General features: G+C 56.8%; 1 protein-coding gene across 1 annotated transcript in view; it reads left to right on the forward strand.

Moving 5' to 3' along the window:
• EPHA2 (EPH receptor A2) overlaps window positions 1-12,273 on the forward strand; it is a 26,964-nt gene extending 14,691 nt beyond the window's left edge. The window contains exons 4-17 of the mRNA XM_007459273.1: window positions 1,386-1,541; window positions 1,647-1,979; window positions 2,518-2,633; window positions 3,105-3,258; window positions 3,741-3,840; window positions 4,316-4,371; window positions 4,619-4,744; window positions 4,838-5,023; window positions 5,202-5,263; window positions 5,364-5,573; window positions 5,714-5,863; window positions 6,583-6,776; window positions 7,380-7,535; window positions 12,168-12,273. Of these exons, the coding sequence (XP_007459335.1) occupies window positions 1,386-1,541; window positions 1,647-1,979; window positions 2,518-2,633; window positions 3,105-3,258; window positions 3,741-3,840; window positions 4,316-4,371; window positions 4,619-4,744; window positions 4,838-5,023; window positions 5,202-5,263; window positions 5,364-5,573; window positions 5,714-5,863; window positions 6,583-6,776; window positions 7,380-7,535; window positions 12,168-12,273 (2,105 nt within the window). The remainder of the gene's footprint in view (window positions 1-1,385; window positions 1,542-1,646; window positions 1,980-2,517; window positions 2,634-3,104; window positions 3,259-3,740; window positions 3,841-4,315; window positions 4,372-4,618; window positions 4,745-4,837; window positions 5,024-5,201; window positions 5,264-5,363; window positions 5,574-5,713; window positions 5,864-6,582; window positions 6,777-7,379; window positions 7,536-12,167) is intronic.
• The last annotated feature ends 5,897 nt before the right edge of the window (window positions 12,274-18,170 follow it).

Raw genomic sequence — 18,170 nt, forward strand, 5'->3', positions numbered from 1 at the left:
ATTTCCGCCTTGCTGAACTCCTACTCAGCCTCTAAACCCCAGCTGAAATATCTCCTCTATGACTCCACAAACCTCTAGCCAAGCTTGTCTCTACCCCCTTAGCCCTTTGCCCACCCCTTTATTTATTTATTTATTTTAACTTTTAATTTTATATTGGAGTATAGCCTATTGACAATGTCGTGATAGTTTCAGGTGCACAGCAAAGCGACTCAGCCGTACGTATGCGTGTATCCATTCTCCCCCAGACTCCCCTCCCATCCAGGCTGCCACATAACATCGAGCAGAGTTCCCTGTGCTGTGCAGTAGGTCCTTGCTGCCCACCCCTGTATGGTGGACATTGTCACGTGCTCTAGCTCCCAGAGGTCAGGGGCTTTGTCTCATCTCGAGGTCCATGCACCGGGCTGCACGCAGAGTTGAGGATCAGTGTTTGATGAACGTGACACGGAGGCTGGAGGTATCTCAGGACCCTCTCCAGAGTAAGCTGAAGGCGGGAACGATAACTGTAGGGTTGGGTAAGAGGTCCCTGGGTGACCCCACCCCATCTTGGCCACTTCAGCAGCTGCCCAATCCCTGGACAGCCCTGCACAGTGTCTGGGTAGCTTCCTGTCTGTGGGACCGGGAAAGGGCTTGGGGCAGGGGCAGGCAGGGGCAGGATAGGGTGGTGGGAGGAAGGAGCCTCTGGAATCAGGTGTCTGAGCTCTGCCCGGCTTGGCCAGGACAGGACCTGGCACCGGGGGAGGGAGAGCTGCTTCCTGGCCGCCCTTGTGAGTGGCGGAAATGACTGGGTCCCTGAAAGCAGGTCCAGAGAAAATGCTGGGGGCCTGGCCTTTCCTGCTTCCTGGTCAGCCAGCCCCGGAACAGGACAGCGGTCAGGTCCCGGGGCGGGGGGCGCACTGCAGAGGTGGCATCCTGATGCCCCTGTCTGATCTGTTAGTCGGCAAACACACAAACGGTGAAGAAGGTAGTCACTGCCCTGGGCAGCTCTCAGTCCAGGTGGGGACCTGCCGGGCTGGTCCGCACGGATTAAAGGAGATAAGCCAGGTGGGCAGCGTGCTCCGTCCAATGCTGAGCCGGCTGTGAGATAGGATTCTTAGGAAGCTGGAAGGTAAGATGTGGGCCTTGAATGCCAGGCTCAGGGGCATGGTGCTTCTTGCAAGAGCCACTGGGGAGGGCTGCAAAGGTTTGGAGCAGGAAGGCAAGGCACTTCCTGGGTGTCTGGCCCAAGTTTGGTGCTTGCCACGCATTTTCTCATCACAAGGCATTTTACCAATGACAAAACAGGCCCATAGAGGTTTAGTGACTTGCCAGGGGTCCCAGGGCCAGAGAGTGAAAAGTCGCGCGGGGTGAGAACAGGCGGAGCTGATGTCTGTCCCTGTGCCTGCCAGCCTGCTCGCCGGGATTCTTCAAGTCCGAGGCATCCGAGAGCCCCTGTCTGGAGTGCCCCCCACACACCCTGCCATCCTCCGAGGGGGCCACCGCCTGTGAGTGTGAGGAAGGCTATTTCCGGGCCCCGCAGGACCCACTGTCACTGCCCTGCACGCGTGAGTCTCACAGCGGGTCGGGGAGGGGTGACAGAGCGGGGCGCGGTGATGTTGGCATGTCCAGGCCTACCTGGATCCGAGCTCTGCCCTCTGCCCTCTGCACAGGCCCGCCCTCTGCCCCAAGCTACCTCACGGCTGTGGGCATGGGCGCCAAAGTGGAGCTGCGCTGGACGCCCCCCCAGGACAACGGGGGCCGCGAGGACATCACCTACAGTGTCACGTGTGAGCAGTGCTGGCCCGAGTCAGGCGAGTGTGGTCCCTGCGAGGCCAGCGTGCGCTACTCGGAGCCGCCGCACGGGCTGACCCACACCAGCGTGACAGTCAGCGACCTGGAGCCCCATATGAACTACACCTTCACCGTCGAGGCCCGCAACGGCGTCTCGGGCCTGGTGACCAGCCGCAGCTTCCTCACTGCCAGCGTCAGCATCAACCAGACAGGTGAGGGCCCAGGGGTGGCAGCTGTGCCCTTGGGGCCTGCCCAGGTGGGGCTTCATGAGGATGGCCACTCAGGGTTCGGCTGGGTTCAGAGAGAGACAGCAGCAAGTGGTTAAAGACACAGTCCCTATAATCACTTCCAAGCTCTGTGACTGTGGGCAGGTTACTTAACCTCTCTGAGCCCCAGTTTCCTCACCTGTAAAATGGGCGTTCTGGGGCTTTTGAGAGGATTTAATAAACTCTTGTATATAAGGCTCTTAGAACAGTGCCTGGTCCATAGAGAGGTTATAGCAAGAGTCAGATATTGTTTTGGTTTTATTATTTATGCACTCATAAGTACTCACAGGGAACCCCCGATGTGCCAGCCTGTGGTGGGGCCCAGGCTGGGGCTTTGTGCTCTGGAGCTGGAAGTTGAGAATCCCAGGTCGGGATCTAAGGAGCCTGGGCTGTGGATGGGAATGCGTCTGGGTGCATCCCCACTATTCCCCTTCCCCCGTGTGGCTTTTCACACCCCTCCCCTCCCCGCCACCGTCCTGCCCAGAGCCCCCCAAGGTGAAGCTGGAGGACCGCAGCACCACCTCGCTGAGCGTCTCTTGGAGCATCCCTCCACCGCAGCAGAGCCGCGTGTGGAAGTACGAGGTCACCTACCGCAAGAAGGTAACTCAAAGGGCTGGGGCTGTCCCCGCTGGGCTTCGAACACAGGACCAGCTGGTCACGTAGGCGCTCACTGCACAACACAGCCATCTGGAGAAGCGCTATTCTGCAGATGAGGAAAGTGGGGTCTGGGGTCTTCCTGAGAGCTGCCTCTCCCAGGCCAGCCCAACAGAGATTTGTGGGAAAGAAGACACAGTGTTCTGGAGTCCCCAGAAGAGACAGTCTTGGGTGGTGGGGAGCCAGGTCTTGGGGATCAGACAGACCTGGGTTTGAGTCCTGGGTCACTCATTTGCTGGTTATGACCTGGAGTGAGTCACTTCACTTCTCTGAGCCTCGGCTTCCTCCTCTGTAAGGTGAGCGTCGAGGTTTTGCTAACATAGCTTGTCACCTTGCTAAGCTGGGGCTGCTCTCTGCTGGGCTAAGCTGATGGCCCTGCCCTCACTGTCTGTCCCTCCACCCGCCAAACACCCACAGGGGGACTCCAACAGCTACAACGTGCGCCGCACTGAAGGCTTCTCCGTGACCCTGGATGACCTGGCTCCGGACACAATCTACCTGGTCCAGGTGCAGGCGCTGACGCAGGAGGGCCAGGGTGCTGGCAGCAAGGTGCACGAGTTCCAGACACTGTGTGAGTCAGGGACCAGGGTGTGGGCCAGGCCAGAGTCCTGAAACAACTGGGACATTGTGGGCGGAGGGAATGTATCAAAGAACTTAGAAGTGTCCCCTTCCTGGTCGGCCAGGGCCTAAGGACAGCCCAGTGTGGGTCAGCCCCAAGTCTGGGGAGGGGGCAGAACTGAGGGCTGGGGGTGTGGGAACCAGCTGTGTATCCAGGGCAGTGTTGTGAGAAGGAAGGATGTGGGCTGTGGCATTGGCGGGCCCAGTTCAAATCCTGCATCGTGGAGAGAGTCCCACACACCTGAGACTACCTGCTCTATTCCCTGGGGAAGCCCTCTCATTTGCCATCTGTGAAATGGGAATAAACATCCTCATGGACCGTCACTAGTAAAGGCCACCCGGCAGGTGTCTTGGGGCCCTAAAGTACAACCGGGGGTATTACCATGATTTGAAGGAGGAGGGCTCCCTTGTCATCTGTTGGTCTCTCCCTGGCAGCCACGGAAGGATCTAGCAACATGGCAGTGATTGGTGGTTTGGCCATTGGTGTGGTCTTGCTTCTGGTGCTGGCAGGAATTGGCTTTTTCATCCACCGCAGGTTCGTTGGAGCCTACGCCCCGGGGGCTTAGGTGGGACACAGGGGCGGGAACCTCAGCTTCCTGTATGGAAACTGGGGCTGATAGGAATCTAGTCCCTGCCTCCCGGGGGGCTGTAAAGATGTAATGATCTGTAAAGGGCTCAGCACAGCACCTGTGAGGCTCAGGGCATGGTGGTCATTATGACAGTGCGTCCACACTTCCTCAGGACACGCGGGCAGGAAGCTCTGGGGAGCTCTAATGAGGAGAGCCTTCATTACAGCCACTTAAGGGGCCATAACAGGGTGTAGATCCCAAGGAGTGAGCCCGGCTTGCTCATTTCCTCTCCCCCTGGCCTTTTCCATGCCCTCTGCCTGACTGAGCAGAGTGCTGAGCACACCCAGCCCGCAACCTGGACCAGAGTAGGGTCAGGAGGCTCCCAGGCTGGGGCAGGTCACTGACCTCCCTGCGTGTTTGGTTTCCCATGGGGTCTCTCAGGAGGAGGAGCCTGCGGACGCGCCAGTCCTCGGAAGACGTTTACTTTTCCAAGTCAGGTGAGATGCAACGCCGCCTCCATGCCTGGCCTGCTATCCCCATGGGCCTCCTCAGCTCTGTGGTAGAGATTGGGGCAGCCAGAGCACTCCCCGGGCGTCCTTGGGCAGCTCAGAGGGCCGAGCCAGAAGCTCCTGAGGTGCCCGGACTGTTGCCTACTCCCCCTCCCCCTCCCCCCAAGGCAGCCCCTCCTAGGGACCCCTCCCCTCCCCAAACTGTCTATGACCCTGCCCTTCCTTCCCCTCCCAGAACAACTGAAGCCCCTGAAGACATACGTGGACCCACACACATACGAGGACCCCAACCAGGCTGTGCTCAAGTTCACCACTGAGATCCATCCGTCCTGTGTCACACGGCAGAAGGTGATCGGAGCAGGTGAGGTTAAGCGCTCGCCGAGGGGCCTGGCACGGGTTGGGAGCACCCGATGCCCGGGCTGACTGGGGTGTCTCCCACATCGCCTGCCTGCAGGAGAGTTTGGGGAGGTGTACAAGGGCACGCTGAAGGTGTCGGGCAAGAAGGAGGTACCCGTGGCCATCAAGACGCTGAAAGCCGGCTACACAGAGAAGCAGCGGGTGGACTTTCTCAGCGAGGCCAGCATCATGGGCCAGTTCAGCCACCACAACATCATCCGCCTGGAGGGCGTTGTCTCCAAGTGTGAGGCCCGGCTTCAGAGTGGGGTGTGGGAGACCCACGTGGGGGATGGGGGAGGGGCTGCCCCCTGGGGCCTCTGATAGGGTCTCTGTTCATAGCTGTGCCCAGCCCAGCCCAGCCCTGCCTGTGCCTCTTCCCTCCACCCGTGGCCATCCCCTCACACCTGTGCTCACCCCTGCAGACAAGCCCATGATGATCATCGCCGAATACATGGAGAACGGGGCTCTGGACAAGTTCCTCCGGGTAAGGACGTGGGCTGGGGTGGGGCGGGGTCTGTGGCCGGCGCTTAGGGGCCGCGGTGGGCGCAGGGCTGGCTGGCAGCTGACGGCCTGTGCTCTGGCAGGAGAAGGATGGCGAGTTCAGCGTGCTGCAGCTGGTGGGCATGCTGCGGGGCATCGCGGCCGGCATGAAGTACCTGGCCGGCATGAACTACGTCCACCGCGACCTGGCTGCCCGCAACATCCTCGTCAACAGCAACCTGGTCTGCAAGGTGTCTGACTTCGGCCTGTCCCGTGTGCTGGAGGACGACCCCGAGGCCACCTACACCACCAGTGTAAGGGCCGGGGCGGCTGTCACCTGGGGCGGGGGCCTCAGGAGGCAAGAACGCCTCCGGGGAGCATGGAGGAAGGGCCCTGACTGCGATCGTCCTGGGGGTGGCCTAGGGGGCAATAGTGATCGGCCGGGTCCCCACAGGGTGGCAAGATCCCGATCCGCTGGACGGCTCCGGAGGCCATCTCCCACCGCAAGTTCACCTCCGCCAGCGACGTGTGGAGCTACGGCATCGTCATGTGGGAAGTGATGACGTATGGCGAGCGGCCCTACTGGGAGCTGTCGAACCACGAGGTAGGCCCCCTCGCCCTGCCCAGCCCCGTCCGGATCTGAACTGAAACCCTTTACTCATCCTCAAACCCCAGGGGCTGGGCAGAGAAGAGTTTTGGGGGCTAATCATCTGGTACACCCCTTCATTGGTTCGTTCAGCGAATGTTTCTTGAGGGCCTACCATGTGTCAGGTCTTGTGCTGCGCTCCAGACCCAGTCCCTGCTTACACTCAGCAGGACGAGGGAAGGAGTAGTGGGTGTGGGGGAAGTGTGTGCGTGCACGCATGTGTGTATCTGTGTGTGTGCGTGTGTGTGTGTGTGCAAGTGCCTGGTGCCTCATGCAGCCTAGAGGCCTGGAAGGCTTCCCAGAGGAGGTCACGTCTCAGCTAGGACTAAGGCACAATAAAGCAGCAGCAGCAGCCAGGTGAGAACACAGAGGGGAAGAGTGCTCTGGCTGAAGGGAGCAGAGTGTATAGGCGCCCAGAGACCGCGGGGAGGCTGGCTGCAGGGCAACGCCCAGGGTACCCTGTGAGGGAACAAAGTCAGGAGACCCTTTCTCCTCTGGAGACATCCTCTTAGCACTTGTCCTTTGTGTAGCGCCGAAGGTTGTGTGTCATGCTTAAGGAAGGAGGCCAATCCCTCTGTTTCGGGGGCTCCCCTTCTCTCCTCTAGCAGCCCCTGTGTATGGGGGAGTTTGGGGGCTGTGAAGGCACCCCTGACCATCCTGCTCGCCCCCTCCCCCAGGTGATGAAGGCCATTAATGATGGCTTCCGGCTTCCCACACCCATGGACTGCCCCTCCGCCATCTACCAGCTCATGATGCAGTGCTGGCAGCAGGAGCGCGCCCGCCGCCCCAAGTTCGCCGACATTGTCAGCATCCTGGACAAGCTCATCCGAGCCCCCGAATCCCTCAAGACCCTGGCTGACTTTGACCCCCGGTGGGTTCCATACCCTCTGTCCAGGATGGCCCCCAGTTTTACTCCTGAGTCACTTCAGCATAATGGGCAGCCAGGGGCGGTGGGCAAGGGGCTCAGAAGTTACGCGTGGGCTTTACTTAGACTGGACTGGGTTGGCTCAGGTGGCACTAACGGAACCAATCAACACATACAGTAAATGTGCCAGCACGGCACTCAGCGCTTAACGTGTTTTAACTTATTTAAACAACTTAGGAGTTGGGTCCTGTAATCATCCCCCTTTTGTAGATGAGGAAACAGACGTAGGGCAATTAAGTGTCTTATGTGCTGGCAAGTAGCCAGGCTGGGACTGTGACTCTGAAAACCTGACTCTCTTAACATTTGGTTATTTTGTAGTAACTGGTGGTGGTATCATCAGTAGACGCAGAGGGGCGGCAGGAGCTATAAACACTGACTGCTCCTGACCCATCAGGCAGACTCCCGGAAGCCTCCCTGACTTGGCTGCCCTGTTGTCCAGATGAGGAAACCGAGGCACAGGGCAGCTGAGCGAATTGCCGGGGTTAGGGAGCAGCATCGTGGGCTGGATGCTGCAGCCCCTCACTCGTGGGCCGGTATCTCCTGTTGCAGGGTGTCCATCCGGCTGCCCAGCACCAGCGGCTCAGAGGGTGTGCCCTTCCGCACGGTGTCCGAGTGGCTGGAATCCATCAAGATGCAGCAGTACACTGAGTACTTCCTGGCGGCCGGCTACACGGCCATCGAGAAGGTGGTGCAGATGACCAACGAGTGAGTCTGCGCTCGGGCCCCGCCCGCGCCTGCCCTCTCCCGCCTCCCACCTCCCCAGGCTGCCTCTGGCTCCACCACCCATCTGCTCTTCTCTCTACCTTCCCAACGCTCCCCTCTCTTCTCTTTCTCTCTCCTTCTCTTTTGGGGAGGGTGGCTTTGCAGGAAGGGCAGAACCAGGCTGGCAGCCAGCAATTCTGGTCACTTACTCGTGGCTCCGTCCTCTTCCTACATCTTTTTTCCACAGCGAGAAAATAATAGTAATTGTGATCATAACCATAGCATTTATCGTGGGCTGTGCCAGCTCTGTGCCTGAGCACTTTGAATCAGCCCTCATGATAACTTGGCAGGTGGTTCCCGTCAGTAGTCCCACTGGGCAGGTCAGAAACAGTACAGCCCAGGGTCCATGGCCATTTGGGGGATTCCAGCCCTGGTCAGTCAGGGTCCCAGAGCTCAGGGACCATGGAGGTCATTAGTGGAGAAACTGAGGCTCAGAGAGGTTACGTGGCTTACTCCAGGTCACACAGTTGGTAGCTGAGAAAAGAAAGGCTTCACTTCACAGCCATCACCTGGTTGAATTCCCTATTTGCCTTGTGAATAGATGCTATTATCACTTCCCTATTTAAGTAGGAAAACTGAGGCTGAGAGGTTACATAGGTTGCCCGAGGTCACGCAGCCAGTTAGGGGCAGCGTTCCTCTCCAGGACGCTGAGAAGAAATGGGCAGAGCCCTTGGACTTTCCTGGCTGATGCCGAGGAGAGAGGGCACCAGGCCAGCCCATCTCAGGCATCTCTCCCCGTGTGGTTGACTCTCAGCTCTGCGGTCCAGCTTGGCAAGAAGTGCCAGTTACCCCTTACCCTGGCCCCGGGTTCTGCCTTTGTCAGGCTGCCCTATGGGAGCTCTTCTCTCCTCCCAGCTCCAGCATCAGGGACCCTTCCCGGCATGGACTTGGCATGGACACCTCCTCCCACCCCAGGAGGGAGAAGACATTACCCTCTTAGCTTTTTGTGCTTCTAAAAATACTGTTAGTTCCCAATAGCCCAGCTTGTGTAAGGTCCAAGGTCATGGTGGGAATGAGCCTTGGGGCTGAGAGGTTTTGGGAATCACATGGGAAGGGATGACCCAGGCATCCCACAGTTCTGGGTCACAGTTCTGGGATTTGGGCCTGTGTCTGAACATTCTCCAAGGCCTCTGAAAACTGCTCAACTGGGCTTCTGACCTGCTGCTCAAGGCCTCTCAGCCTAGGCCCCTGGCCTGTCCCAGGGGAAGGCCGGGATGAAAGTCAGGCAGGGACAGAGCTGACCAGAGGGCGGCACGGAAATGTGGAGAGAAGAGATGGGCCCCAGGATATCTTTTGTTTCCAGCCAACTGCAGGGTCCAAAGCTTGGGCTCTGCAGTCACACCTGGGTTCGAGCCCACACTGGCCACTCCCTAGCCGGTGGTTTTGGTCAAATTAGGTTCCATCTTTGAGCCTCGGTTTCTGTTTCCTCGTTGTGGGGATTGCATGGGTGCAATACAGATGATATGCCTGGTACGCAGTGAGGGCTTAACCCATGTCACTCTTCCCTTTCCCTCCATGCCCTTGCTCTCCACCCATAGCCTGCGGGCAAATGCCAGGGTTCCTCGGCTCTCCCTCTAACCCGGGAACCTGGAACAACCCCCTCTGCCCCTCCAGGAGCTCCCACTGAGGACAGTACAGCTTCTCTTCTGGGTGAGCAGAGCTGAGGGCACGGAGAGGTGCATACAGGAAACACATGTTCGTAGAAGCTTCCCGAAATAGCCCGGGGTGCTCCTCGGCCAATTCCTTTCCCACGAGCAGGAAGGAGCAGGGACGGGGCTGTCTTGGATGGGTGGAGGGTGTGTGTGCTGTGTTTTGAAAAGGGCTGCATAAAGGCAGGAAGTCATTCCACGCTGCTGCTCTTCCCATCAGCTCCCCTGGTGCTCAGATCTGGGGCCTGTGTGACTCACACCACTGCCTCCTTCATTACTTCAATTAAATGAAAGAAAGGGGGGTCTCAAAGTGCTTTTTCACCCTGAAAGCTCCATCTACACGTGCTGTGGATCCCAGTGCGGGGCTCTGAGCCGCTCTCAGAATTCAGCCCTTCTGGGATGGGGTCTGGATTTCGGCTTCAATGCCCTTACCCCCGCCTTTGCCTCCCTGCTTCCTTTGCCCCCTCCCAGGGGGCTGGCCGCTCGGTTCCCTGTGGTCCCACAGTGGCCACCTTTTCTCGTCTTGAACATTCACCGTGTTATTTTGGAGTCACTTGAGTTTCTAGCTAGAGTAGTGAGTGGTTCTAAATGTGTTGCGAGGAGCTAATGAAAGCAATGGATGTTACACCCCAGAAAAATACCCAGTCCAACAAAAGGCCCATCCAGTGTGTGAGGCTGTGGCATACAGCGTCCCGAGAGGGCGTGGGGACACTGGCTGATAGGTCTTCTGGTCTCCGAGTGCTCTCAGCACAGGCTTGGCGCTGATGGGATGTTTGCTGAGAGGATGAATGATGAGGCCACCTCTCCCTCCACTCTCCTTGCGCCAAGGGCCAGAGCACAGTCGGTGCTCACCGGGGAGATTGTGGCCTTTGAATTCCCTCAGGTCGGGGCTGGCCTTGAGAGTGCTCAGGAAGAAGATGGCCTCAGTCATGTGCTTCCCCCACCCCTGTGATGGGAGTTGATCCAAGGAAGTGACTGCCTTGGATCTCCGAGTGGGGAACTGAGGCTGGGGCAGGAACAGACTTGCAAGAGGCCGCAGGCATTGGCCGGTCTGGGAGCCTCATCCTGTGTGTGTCTCTGTTTATAGTTAGGAAATGAGGCAGGGAAGGTTTGGGGGGCTTTGTGTCGGAAGAGACTGGGGCTGGGGCAGGTGGCTTAGAAGCATCTAATCGGAGCCTCCTATTTTACGTATAAAGAAACTGTGGCCCAAAGACAGGACAGGACCCACCCGAGGCTCTGGTGGAATCCAGGACTAGAATTCGGCCTCCTGCCTCCCAGCCCAGGACTTTTCCTCCTAGATGGACCTCAGAAGCACCCTCAGCTCCTGCCCTGTCAGGTTAACTTCACCAACCTGGGAGAGGGGCCCCAGGCAGCCTGGGCAATGGCTCAGTCGCCACTAAAGCATTCATTCATTCATGCAGCAGACACTCCTCGAGGGCCTACTGTTTACCAGGCCTGTCCTGGACCTTGGGAGGGGCTGGGAGTGAGGGGATGAGCCTGGGGCACTAGGCCCTACTGTTGCTCTGCTATAGCTAACATAACCCACTGGTCCTCAAACCACACATCAGGGTCTTTGGGATCTGATCAAATGCAGACTCCCTGCCCCGCCTTCAGAACTTCAAAAGTCAGTGAGTCTGGAGTTGGGCCCAGGATCCTGCCTTTTCAGTAAGTGCCTCCTTCCCTGCTGGTCCGAATACTTATCTGGGAGCCACACTTAGACACCTACGGGTGTGGGGAAAACAGTGGTTCTTTTCCCAAACCCTCAACTGTATAGGTTAGAAATGGCGCTGCAGTGTTAGGTTAGGAAGTTCTCCCATATGTCTGACTTCTAGCCTTCCTGCTTCAGTCCCTGAGCCACCCTCCCACACACCTGAAAGTCATGTCTCCGGAACTGCAAATGGGAGCTTGCACCACATAATTAGCTCCCTTTACAGCCAGGAGAGGGCCCATAAAAACCTGGGTGTTTTCATGGGTTTGAGCTGGTGGACGAGGATGGTGAAGGAGGAAACTCCCAGAGTAAGCAGTAAGGTCCGCTCCAGGGCTCTTGGAGTGTAAGTGGTTTTACAAGGGGATGGAGGGGCATGGAAAGGAGGGGCAGGGAAGGGCTATGGGCTCCTGGGCGCGTCTTTCTATCTGGTACTAATGCCGCCTTACCCCTCTGCCACCAGTATCCGGGATCTCCCACTCTCCAGTTAGGCACTGTTATCCCATTTTACAGGTGAGGAAATTGAGGTCCCTAAAGGGAAAACCCCTACCTCAGGGTAACCTAGTCACTGGATCTGGTCACCTGAAAGCCCCTCCCATTAGAGACCAGCAGGACTTTAACCTCTGATGGCCCCTCAGCAAGGATTTCCTGAGTCCTTCCTCCGGTATGAGAACTTGGAGGGAGTGGGGGTGAAATAAGGAGATGGCTGTGAAGAGACCTTGGGCAGAGAGCTTTGAGCGACACCCCCAGAGGGTCCCTGGCATCTGGTGATGGCATCAGTGCTGCCTGGGGAGGAGCCTTACCTGGGGACAGACCCCAGGGTGGGGGAGGGAAGCCTTTGTTCACAGCTGGCTCGATTCAGCTCCTCCACCTCTTAGCCTGGGTCACTTTGGGCAAGTCACTTCACCTCTTTGAGCCTCAGTTTTCTAGTCTGCAAAATGGGGGCAAAAACAGCACCTACCGTAGATTTTGTGCAGATTTGATTTTTAAAAACAACAAAGCTGCTCGCATTCAGCGCTTCAATCATTTTGCGAATTTTGTCGGTGTCGGCAGGCTTTCCGGATATGCATCCACTCATCAGACCTCTGCCTTACGAGCTCTGCCCCCCAGGCACCCAGGGCCCCCTCCCCGGTCCCTCTTCTCTCCCCTCACCTCCCTCCCATGGCTGCCCACCTCTCCAGAGCAGGCCCCTCACTCTCCCTCTCTCCCTCCCCCGCACAGCGACATCAAGAGGATCGGGGTGCGGCTGCCCGGCCACCAGAAGCGCATTGCCTACAGCCTGCTGGGCCTCAAGGACCAGGTGAACACAGTGGGGATCCCCATCTGAGCCCTGACAGACCTCGTGACCCCCCTCAGCTAAGAATACTTGAAGAAACAGACTGGCTTTCCTGCCAGCTCCATGCTGGGCCACCAGGGACCTTATTTATTTCTAGTCGTTCTTTATTGATGCCACCCTGAGGGCTCTGCTGGGGGGTCTTGGACGATACCTTGGCCTGAGCTGAGGAGATGCTCAGGGACCTTGGGCAGGGGGGCCTCTTCACCTACAAAGGACAGACAGCCAAGCACTTAGCAGTCACCATCGTGTTCCCAGCATCCCCTGGGGCAGGAGCCCCGCCAAGGCCTTTGGACACACACGTGGGACATTGCTAAACTGACCTCCCCTTCGCCGTCTCAGGAGGTGGGGCAGTCACAGGAGCAGGGTACCTCATGAGAAGAGGACAAACAGCAAAGTCAGCTGGGCAAGACCCACAGCGGTTCTCCCGTCCCTCTAGTGCCTTCCTCAGACCCCCAGGCCCCATCCTCAGCCCCCACGGGCCAAACACTTGCTTCCTCGGGGCCCTCACAGGATGCTTGGTTGTGTGGAGGGTTTTTTTTTTTTTAATATATATTTTGTACTTTGTGGAGAGAATGTGTGTGTGATGGGGGCTCGGCTAGGACTGGGGGCAGACAACGGCCTGTGTCAGACATTCCCAGGCTGGGGGCTGGCCCATCCGGCCTCTCACCCCTTTAGACAACATTTTCTACTCTGTCAGTATTAATGATTTTGTTCTATTGCGTATTTTTTTTTGAACCTTAATTTATTATTATTTTTTTTATATTTATTGTTAGGAAATGACTTATTTCTGCTCTGAAATAAAGTTGCAGATTGTTCAAACAGTGGGGTTGGAGAGGCTTTGTGTCAGCAGTGGGTGGGGGAGGGCTCACCCCACCCAGAGTGTTTAAACAGAGCTTCTTACGCAAGGCACACATGTCATGTAACCCTGGGAATGGGGTGGGTGGAAGGTGGGCGGAGGGCCAGGGAGCGGGCCCTGCCGAGTCTGGCTTCCATGCCAACAGGCCTCTGTCACCTTTGATCTCAAGGCTTCTGGAGGGCTTAGGGGGTGGGGGTGGGGCGGGGGGAGAATGGTGAGAACACCCATCAGCATCCCTCCCACACATCTCCACGGAGTTGTTGAAATAGATTCTTCATCCATGTAGGGCTCTGAGGTTTACAAAACTTTTCACAAGTTTGGGCTTGTTGGAGCCTTAGCACTTCCGAGTGTTGTGGGTAGCCCCATTTTACAGAAGAAGAAAACTGAGGCCGGGCCCAGTGGCAGGGCTTGCCCAAGGCTACACAGTGAGTTAGAGGCGGAGGCCAGACTTGAAAGCAGGGCCTTGAATCCCAGTTAGATGCTTTTCTCACAGAGGGGTGACTGCGACTCAGAGATGTGCAGTGACTTGCCCGAAGTCACACAGCAGGAAGGAGCAGAAGCTTTGAGGGAAACCAAAGCCCGGATATCACACCCCAAACCTTCTCCACTGTACCAGGTTGCTGCCCAGTATGCCAGAGGTTGTTCACAGTGGGCCTTAGGAAGTGTCATACACGGGTGACCAGAGACAGGACCAGATGAGCAGAAGTGGTCTGGGGCACAGGAGGAAGCCTTCCTGGAGGAGGTGATCCGGAGCTAAGAGCTCAGGGACAAGTAGGAATTAACCAGTGAAGCATTGGGAGAGGGTGATGCAGGCAGAGTAAACTGTGGAGGTAGGAAACCGAGTGATGTTGTAAGGAGGAACCACAAGAAATTTGGTGTTATTAGGGCGTGATGTAGGGTGCTGAAGAGGTCTCCAGGGCCTTGTAAGGCAGTTCCAGGAGTGGGGATTTTAAGTTGAGGGCGATGGGGAGACACTCAAGATTTTAAATAGGAAGAGATGTGATTACAGTGCCCCAAACAGCAGTCACTGGTAGAGGCAGGCCCAGAACTCGGGCCTCTTGACTCCCAGCCTAGAGCTATGGGGAGATGGGAGACATCCTGGCAAAGTTGGGAGGGCGCTCAGCTTGCCTTGGGGCCTCAAGATGCCTACTCTGCCCTGACTCCGTACAGCTGCAGGAGAGCTGACTCCATGGGGAGCTCTGGGTCCTGGCCCACTGAGCATCAGTGTTTCCTGAAGTGTTGGGCAGGGCTGGGGTTGGGAAAGGTAAGAGAGGACAGGGACCAGCTCACCAGACCTTTCTCCCATTAGCACTGGGACACCTGGGTGTGCTGGGCATGGTGGCTGAGTCAGGCCTTCCTGGGACCTGACCCTTGCCTGTGGTGCCCCAGGTGGCCACCGTGGCTCTGTTGCTGGGCTGTGGAAACTGCCACCACTGTTGACAAAGCTGTTGGTCCAGCAAGGAGCAAGCCTATAATCCCCCAGCGGTCTGGGCTGTGAGGGCACCTGAGAACAGGCTCAGTCCCATTCCCAAAGTGACTCAGCCACCCAATGGCCCCACTGGTGAGAACCAGTGGACACAAGAGGTAGCTCAGCGTGCTGCGGAGGTGGCTGCCTGTGTTCCCTCGCTCACTCTCTCACAGCCCCAGTGGACATAAGGCCTACTAAGGGCCTATGACATTGCACAGGCCTGTGGCCTACAGACAGGGTCAAAGGCCAGTGGGCAGCCGTCTGGAGCCTCCAACAGACCCCACGATTGACAAGAGGGGAAACTTAATTTTTTAAGTGAAAGCAAACCCAGTTCTCCCCTCTAAAGGGCCTAGAAGCTGTGACATCCTGGTAGCAATAAGCACATCCAGCCCCCAGATCTTGGTTCCTAAACACCACTCTCTAATAAATGGAATCAGAGCTCCTTAGAGAAATGACTGATTCCAGGGCTGAGGCAGGGAAAAATGCAAGATGAGTCTGGAGCATCTTGCAGTGCGAGAGAGTAGGGAAATGCTCAAAAAATAAACAGGTGGTGGGATATCAGAACAGGAGCCAACCTGAAAGAGATCCCAATGGCCAAACCTAAACCAGGATGAGCAACGGAGCAAATAACAGAATTAGATTATCATCCAAAGTATGAAATAAATATCCGTGAGTCCGTACTGATATAATGATTGAAGAAATAAATAAATGGGGGAGACTAGACAAATTCTCCCTTACAGAAGAATTTCAAGTAATTCATGTAGGTTTTCCCCCTCCAGGAGGTGGAGCTTAGTCCCCCACTTCTCTGAGTGTGGACTGGACCTAGTGAAACCCTCCAAAGAAAGGAAGTATAAAAAGGGTTTAAAAAGAAAAAGAAAAAACTGTTTACAGTAGAGAAACCTGGCAAACACCACCATAACTAGATTATAACATCAGTAGTGAAAAAACAAACAAACAAACCCAGGAATAGGTTGCTTGAATTTGATTGGGTGTCAGCAAACACACAGGAGTTATCAGGTGCCACCCACTGCTCCAAGTGCTTTGCCCATATTTACTCATTTAATCTTTCCAACAACCCTTCGAGGTAGGTACCATCATTATCCCATTTTATAGACTTGAACAGTGAGGCACAGGGAGGTTAAGTAACTTGCCAGAGCCACTGGCTCAAGCACAGAAGGAGCAGGAGTTGAGCCCAGGCAGTCTGGGGCCTTGACAAAATGGTTTTCCGTTTGCCACCTTCAACTGCCAAGACAGGACATTCTCCTCTCTCTGCTATAATGGGCACCTCCGGAAACTGAGGCCACATAACCTGCCCAAGGTCTCCAAATACCACGGGGGCCCAACGCCCCAGGCACCCAGATTGGAGTGGGGAGGGGAGAGGATGGAGACTGTTTGCTGCTTTCTCCTGCTCTGGGCCATGCTGGGCACTGGGGCGGTAGGGATGAATAAGGTCCTTCTCTGCCCTCAAGGAGCTCCTAGCCAGGCAGGGGCAGCAGTGGCAACACAGCAGGACTCAGGCCAAGAAGGAGAGGAGCTGGGTATCATAGGAGCCAGAGGGGGGCACCTGACTCAGCCTGGAAGGTTCAGGCAGACTTTCTGGAAGAAGAGAAGCCATCCAAGTTGAGGCCAAGGTCAAGAGGGAGTCCATCAGGTGAGGGGGAGAGAAGGGTCCCCAGAAGAGCTTGTCCCTGCCCTCCGTACTCCAGACCTTTGTGAGTGGGGCCTGAGTCTCCCTCATTTGACCAGGACAAGCCCTGCTCTGGTTCCAAGGCCACCCTGGCCCCTGGCTGTTGCGCCACGAGCAGCCCTATGATGCCAGCCCTGCTCTCATTCCCACCCCAAGCAGAACCTTCATCTCTGGCCTCAGTCATCTCAGCTGGGAAGTGGGCCTGCAGCCCACTGACCCCCCGGGCTCTGAGCTGCATGGGCCTTGGCAGCCCTCTGATGCACCCAACAAAGCCCTAAAGGAGGCAAAGGCAGCAATTGCAAGGATGCTCGGTGGGGAGTCGCCTTCTTTCTCTTCTGCTCCCGGTCTGGGTGGCAAGTCAAAACTATAACCAGGTACCGGCCTTGGGTCTTCTAGTTAATTACTAAATCATAGAGGAGTGGGCAAGCTCTCTGCCCTTCCTCCTCGCCCCATTCCCCACCTCTAGCTGTGACCCAGGGCTGAGGGTAGGGCCTGGTACACAACAGATGCCGCTAGAACAGGGGTTGGATGCTTGCAGTGTGTAAAGTGCTTGCATTCTCACCTCTGGTCTTCTGTGCCTTTGCGCATGATCGCCACGCCTTCATGGCCCCCTCCCCAGAACAGTGTTTGGCACCCACTAGGCCCTCAATAAATATTTGCTCAATAAACAAAGAATGAAGGAGAGAGGGGCCACGCTTTTGGGATCTGGGGGCTCAGTGGAGCCATATGAAGCCAGATTATTCAATATCCCCACATGTGGGTTGTGTCCGGGAGGCATGCTATGCAGACGGCCTCAGCTCTCGCTGGCTGGCCAGGACCACGCAGGCAAGTTGTAAAGGAGAAGGGATTGAGCATCTCTGAGCACCCACTATGTGCCAGTCAGTGTGCTAAGCCCGAGACCCACATTGTCTTATTGAAAGATCACAATGACTCTGCAAGGCATGGATTATCCCCATTATACAGATGGGGACACTGAGGCTCAACGAGGTTATGGTAGCAGACCAAGAGCCCACAGCCAGGAGGTGACAGAGCAGAATATGAGACAAGGGCTATCTCATCCCACTGCCTGCTGCTGAGTGACATCTGGGAGTTTGTGGGGTTCTTAGGAAGCAAGGCAGCAGGAAGACCCTTGACTAGAAGAAGAAGAGAGCTCTGTCACCTCCTGATGACCTTGCTGTGGGACCCTGGTCGTGTCCCTTGGGGCGCTGCATCTCAGTTTTTCCATTTGTCATATGGAGGGTGCGAGGAAGTCCATCCAGGCTGGGCTGAGGGGCTCCTGCCCCCCAACCACAGATTTCCACCCCCACTCCTGGCACCCTGTCCCCAGGCAGCTCCAGGCAGCAGGCCCCACTCCAGCCCCTCAGGGTCTGGCTTTCTAATGCAAACCTTATCAGCTATTCTCTGTTGGCAGAACCAGACCGGGGTTTCTGGGAAGCCGCGGCTGCATCCCCCCTGCCAGGGGCCCCATTTCAGCAGCCTCATCACATTCCCCAGCAGCCTCGGCAGCCTGGATGGACGGATGCAGTTTCCACTCTGGTCTGGCAGCCAGGCAGCTGCGTGACCAGGTCTCCTGCTGGGCGGAGGGGTCCTTCCCCCAGGGACCAAGCCTCGGGGTCAGGCAAACCAGTCCCAGCATCTGGGCCCAGACAGTTACACTCCAAAGCCCCAGGACGTCTCCACACACCTCTTACCCCAAACTCCACACCTCTCCCATTGCTCCTTCCAGACACCCCAACCTGTTTGCAATTCCCCATCTGAGCCCTCCCCCATCTCTGCACAGACTCCCCTCCTTTATTTATGCTTGAGGAAACTGCACTCACTCTTCCAGGCCCAACTCAAGTTCTCCATCCTCCAGGAGACCTCCAGAACCATTCCTG

The sequence above is a fragment of the Lipotes vexillifer genome, unplaced genomic scaffold (assembly GCF_000442215.2).
Source record: "Lipotes vexillifer unplaced genomic scaffold, Lipotes_vexillifer_v1.1 scaffold496, whole genome shotgun sequence".
Lineage (NCBI taxonomy): Eukaryota > Metazoa > Chordata > Mammalia > Artiodactyla > Lipotidae > Lipotes > Lipotes vexillifer.